Below are 6,000 nucleotides of genomic sequence, written 5' to 3'. Positions count from 1 at the left end.
TTCAGGTTTTATAGGCTGCTTGCAACGTACGACATATAACTTATATCAACTAAATTGAAAGTTAATTAACACTGTAACCGTCTCTTACCGCCGTTTTATCTACATTTCGGTATCTCTATCTATTTTGAGATAATATATTATTATCATTAATATTCAACTGATTAATGTCCTTAAAATAATTTTTCCACGTATTTTAGCCTTTTGATGCTATGTGCTGTTTATAGCTATTTTCTCTGAAATGGCTTCACAAAGGTATTTCAAAATGTCTATTTGCTCATAGGTGTCATGATGTGGTCACTCACCTGTAATCCTTATAGAGTGTTAATGGATGTACATTTGAAATGCAAAGAGACATTGGAAATTCCACAGAAATGTCAAATTTAGGACTTGGTGATCTATAGACATCTTAGAGAACAGTATCAGACTAGAGAGAATCACAGTTGATGTGTGGGCTCCAAACAGCTCGCACTAACAATTCGGAGGCACTCAGTGGCACATACATCTTGAGGAAATAAGAATTGAAAGAACAGCAAATATCCTCTCATTTTCATACTCAAAACATTTCTGTTTATGGTGATAACTGAATCCTAAACAAAAACTAAATGCCTCTTTATGCTGCAAGATAGCTAGTTTCATAAAAAAACAAAATACCCATATAATGCAATAGGATGTACGTGAAGTATTTAGAGAACACTCACTTTCAAAAATACAAATATCCTATCAAAATACCATGCTAACAACCACAATTAAGTTTATAAATGTTACAGATTTGTACAGTGAAGTACAAAGCTCACAGAAGTAAACTTAATGGAAGACCTATGGAAACCTACCATGTGCTGAGTTTATTTGCTCTCCAGGTGTGCTTTAAAGGGAACGCTGCATCTTTGTGTTTCTGTCTTTATATGTAGACATTAATGCATCAGTATTTTCAGTTTTCTCTATTTCCATCAGATGTGTAAAACAAAACACAACACCCACAAACACAAGGAATACAAATGCATGACTGGTTGACATCTTTCTTTTAATTCAATTCTTCTCGTTTCAACAGCGTCTTTGGTTTTCTAAATGCTTTGTTGCAACACTTATGACAACAGATGTCAAACTTTCTTGTTTTTCTCCCAAAATAAGCTACATTTAGCAAATACTCCCACTATATTCATTGCTAAGTGCATGACCTTTATTTCTAGCTTAAAGTCCACTTAGGTGCACATGTCAAATTATACACAAACTTCAGGTTTCTCATATTTTACATCAACAAATAAACAGGGGTAGGACAGGGACCAGTCTTACAAGAAACTGTTCATCCACAAACTGTACAATAACACAAAATCAACAATGTGTGGTTAGAAAACACAATTCAGAGGATGTCAATTTAGAATTAAAAATGTGGACTTACACGGGAATGTGAAGGGGAACACCGTAACATTTCTAAGTTCTTATGGCATCCCTGTAAGATACAAATATTGAATAGGCTGAAGTAGACAACAAGAATACCAGACAGATCTTTATACTTGTGTTGTGCTCTTCGAAACATGTTACGTCATTAAAACAAGGCATCTTGAGATCAGAGATTCAAATTAAGATTGGAAGATCAATGCAACAGGGAGATCAATGAAAAAAATGCACATTATAAACTTAACAAAAAACAGTTTAAAAAAAGAATAATTACAAAAATGTTTAACAAACAAACAAACAAAAACATATTCCTTGTCTGTATAGATTTTTTTTATGTGAAATGGGGAGTGAAAGAGGAGCTGACAATGATATGTTTTGTACATTTCATATGAGAGCATGTTTTTTTTTAGGTTCACTGTGTACACACAGTCCCACATTTTAATTATGAGACTGACATTTCATGTGCAGCATGTGCATGGTGCTTGTGTGTGCTGCACAGATACAGATAAACAGAGTGACACACGGAGGTTACCGAGTTCTGCGACGGACACACATGTTTGGCCTGCGTGTGGCCACAAAGCCGTGTTTGCAGTAGCACTTGAACGAGCCGGCGGTGTTCACACAGCGAGCGTTCTTGCATGGACTATTACGATGTCCCGGCTCTGCACACTCATCAATGTCTGAAAAAAAATAACACAAGCACTTATCAATGAGGGTAAAACAGGAAATAATAATGCTATAAGTAACTGACGAAATAAGGACAGTATTTTTGTAAAACTAGCAAGTACAAACCTATACAGCGGGTGGGTGAGTGGTCCAGTCTAAAGCCTGGGTTACATTCACACATGGTGCCCAGGTAGGAGCGGACACAGCGGCCATTCGCACAGCTGCATTCATCTGAATCCTCCTCTGAACTGTCACCTTTTACAGTCACATAGACAGGGGAAGAAAAGAGAAAATGTGGGACAGAAGGAGATAAGAAAGTGAGGGTTGGCTGGGAGTAAATAGATCTGTGTGTCTGCCAAATGATTGTATATTGACAAAGATGGGGTTTGGTTTTACCCGGGTTATAGTTAGCAAAAGCTGGCAGGAAATCCTGCTCCCCATCGGACTCAGTCTCCAGGTGCATTTCGCACAGACGAGTGAACATCTCTGAATACAAAGAAGAAACATCTTTATAGCTCAAAAGGAAGGACAAATGGCAGTCGGTAGTCATGGAGAACAGCTGGGTGTGCAGTTTGCTCACCCGAGTTTCTCGGTGGACAGGTGTTACACTCGGGTCCCCAGCCTCGACCGTAGTGACAGCAGCACTCTGAGTAGGTCACCACCATACCGTTCCTGGGCTCGCTGCAGATCAAGCCCTCGTCAACCTGCAGGAAGCACACATCCTTGTGGGCTGCAGTGCGATCTAGGTAAAAAAAAGGTGAAAAAACAGATGTGTAATGTTAACGACTGTTTAACACTTAACAGTAGAGGGGGATTTTTAAAAATGATTGAGTCAGTAACTGTTAAATTCACAGATTTTTTTGTATTTGCATTGTAGTGCAAGTACAGGAAGTCATATTCAGACCTCTGTGATTAATACAAGGTTTACACATACATTATGAAAGCCAGAAGAAAATGTCTGCACAGAAAAATAAGATACACATATACATGCACAAAAATACATAAGATATACACATATTAGGGAAGTCATTACATCATTTCACATTGCTTGTAACACCCACAATCTACTGTAGATGATGGAGTCACTCTCTTGTTGGAGTATGTCAATATTTTATATGTATTACATGTAGTAAGTCATCGAACCCACTTTCATAACTTATAAAAATAGTTATGGATTAGAGTAAAACAGTGAGTATAGTGTAAGTGCAGAAAGTGTATCATCCATCCTCTATACATGCTTATTCTTGTTCAGGGTATTGGGGGTTAAGATCCCAGCATGCATTTCATCCCTTCAGTTCTGGTCTATTTAGCCTACAATAGCAAGCCATAATACAGGATTTCTTTTATTTTTCAGCTTGCTATGTACTTACACACAGTATATTCATCCTGTAAGTAGCACACAGAGCAAAAGAAAACCCACTAACCAGATTGTTTATATATGTTTTGAGACTGGGTCATCAATTAATTAATTTACACGTTTAACTATATGAATCTACAGGCTGATGTGAAAGTTACCAACTCATATAAGAACCGATATAACACCTACAAACAAGAGCCAATATTAAGTTGCCATCATACTTTAAATCATTGCCTTATACAAGAGTACTGTTACTGTATACTGTAGTACATGTAGGTACTGTATGTGTATATCTGGCTATAAGTACTTAGCTGCTAATAACAATTATTATGGTGATTTAAAGTAAACTAAAATATGGGCCAGTTAACTTACCTTTCTACTGGTCTCTCATGCACTGTGCTTAGTAATAAAACATGCGCTCCCCACAGTGTTTTCTGGTTGAATAAAGAATAAAGGTGGCTGCATGTGTTGCACTGATGCTCAAGTTATTCTCACAGTTTTTGGGACAGAGCAAACCGCTTTGTTAATGCTTGATTGCTTGTGGATCAACATGCTTCACTTGTCTTCTTGATTTGTGAGTATGATAGCAGCACAGTGCTGAATGTCATTTTCTGTCTATCTTCTGGCTACAGTGCTGAATATCACCACTGACAAAAGTGTGTTATCTTACCAGCTTAGTGCTGTAGCATTAATTACAGAAATTAAAAAAATTTCTTTTCAAGAAATGGCTGTAAAAATGATCAGCAGAACATAACTGTGCTGTGGATTATATTGTATATCTCACTTGCCAAATTGTCACTAATGAGCTCAAGCCATTGTTTACTGAATGAGCAGTTTTCAAATACTGGGTGTATCCTTTCTCTACCAGCCCAAATCAGTCTCTCACACTGAACATACTCTGATTTGTGTGCACAAATATTGGATATGTATTTTAGTAACTATGCAAAGTGGTATCTCTCCAAGAAAGGGAAAGTGTCTCTATAAAATGGGGAACTGAACATAAAGTCAGTAGAGGCCACAAATTGGGCCTCATACTGGGAGGAATTACAAAGAGCAACATGAGTGGCAGATGTCGAGGTAAGCCAAAACTCATTTTAATCGGTCAGGCTCAGGCGAGCTGACGCTGATTTTACCCACCGTCATAGACGCACTGTTTTAGCGCTGCACTGAAGGTGAGGGGATGGTCGCAAAAACAGTGAAAGGAGCCGGGCGTGTTCTCACACCTCCCATTCTTACAGTACGAGGGATCCTGGCACTCATTCACATCTGCAAAGGGCACCACAGACACTGGTTACAGTATGAACATCTGCTTGGGGCCAGCTCTTCTTGACAAGTGGTGGACACAATAACAAAGAAACTTGTGCAATTTAATGCAATTTGGTACAATAGTCCCGCAATAAATACAACAGCAGTCATTGTAGGAATATTGTGCTGGTTTGGATTATAATGTACAGCAGTTACTGTTATTGTGTACACCCCCTGTATGTCCCATTTGCTTTCTGTTGACGTTTCTACCCTTAAAGTTGCATGCAAGTTATTTCCTTCACCTGTAATGCTAAAAATAAATTGAACTTCAGTCATGCATAGCACTGCAGTTGGTCTCTAGTTAACATGCAACCACACTGCACTATCTGCAATAACGCTGCAGGGTAAAACAGGAAGCTTAGTTGCAGGAACACATCAACTGAGGATTTTTTTTATCTGCCAAGAAGTTTGCAGGCAGTTTGCAGAGACAATGAATGATGCCATGTCGGCCAATGTGTGCTGTGATGTGGAACACAGCATGTATGTTATATGGTTTGGACATTGAGCAGACTTGAGCTTTTTTTGTTGTTTGGCCTGTATTGTTGTTGTGGCTTCAATATGCTGCAGTGAATGGAGAATGATTGCACAGATTAACCAACATTCTCATCCTCCTCAACCTCACAGTTTCTTTTGACACCATCAAACACACCATTCGTCTCTCCTGCCTCAAGTCCTCCCTCAACATCACCGATACTGCCCTCTCCTGGCCAAAGTCTTATCTCACAGAAAGAAAACAGTAAAACAGCATGAACAACTGCACCTCCTCCACCGCTCCTCTGTCCCAAAGTGTCCCTCAAAGTTCAGTGCTCGGTCCTCTCTTGTTCATCCTCTACATGCTCCCCCTTGTCACTGCAACTCATTTCACCCTAACCAACCGCCTCAGTGAAATTCAATCATGGGTGCAAGCCAGCTTTCTTAAATTAAACTGCAGTACATTTGACATGGTCATCATTGGTCCCAAATCCCTCATCAAAACCACTCACAACTTCTGCCTCACCAGATTACTCCACTCTGTCTCTCTCCCCACACATCCACAACCTTGGAGTCATTTTCGACAGTAACTCTTCTGAACAGCACGCTAATTTCATTACCAATGCTGCCTTTTTCCACCCAAAAAACATAGCTCATCTCCGTCCATCAATCCTTTTCTGCTGCTGAGACTTTGATTAATGGTTTCATCACATCCAGACTCGACTACTGCAACAGCATTCTTTACACGGTACACCGTTCAAAGTCCCAAATAAACACCAGCACAGCAGCACTCTACTGCTCGCCTG

At 39.3% G+C, this 6,000-nt stretch overlaps 1 protein-coding gene across 2 annotated transcripts in view; it reads right to left on the bottom strand.

Moving 5' to 3' along the window:
- Window positions 1–1,000: 1,000 nt before the first annotated feature.
- ltbp3 (latent transforming growth factor beta binding protein 3) overlaps window positions 1,001–6,000 on the bottom strand; it is a 38,602-nt gene continuing 33,602 nt past the window's right edge. The window contains exons 25-29 of one of the 2 annotated variants that reach the window (XM_042430586.1): window positions 4,556–4,684; window positions 2,642–2,803; window positions 2,458–2,547; window positions 2,188–2,316; window positions 1,001–2,075 (exon numbers count right to left, since the gene is read on the bottom strand). In XM_042430586.1, coding sequence (XP_042286520.1) covers window positions 1,924–2,075; window positions 2,188–2,316; window positions 2,458–2,547; window positions 2,642–2,803; window positions 4,556–4,684 — 662 coding nt within the window. In that variant the 3' untranslated portion in view covers window positions 1,001–1,923. The remainder of the gene's footprint in view (window positions 2,076–2,187; window positions 2,317–2,457; window positions 2,548–2,641; window positions 2,804–4,555; window positions 4,685–6,000) is intronic. The other variant, XM_042430587.1, reaches the window with a different exon arrangement.

Source organism: Thunnus maccoyii, chromosome 13 (genome assembly GCF_910596095.1).
Source record: "Thunnus maccoyii chromosome 13, fThuMac1.1, whole genome shotgun sequence".
Classification (NCBI taxonomy): domain Eukaryota; kingdom Metazoa; phylum Chordata; class Actinopteri; order Scombriformes; family Scombridae; genus Thunnus; species Thunnus maccoyii.
The sequence above is the reverse complement of the archived record's forward strand: the minus strand, read 5'-3'. Positions and strand labels throughout refer to the sequence as shown.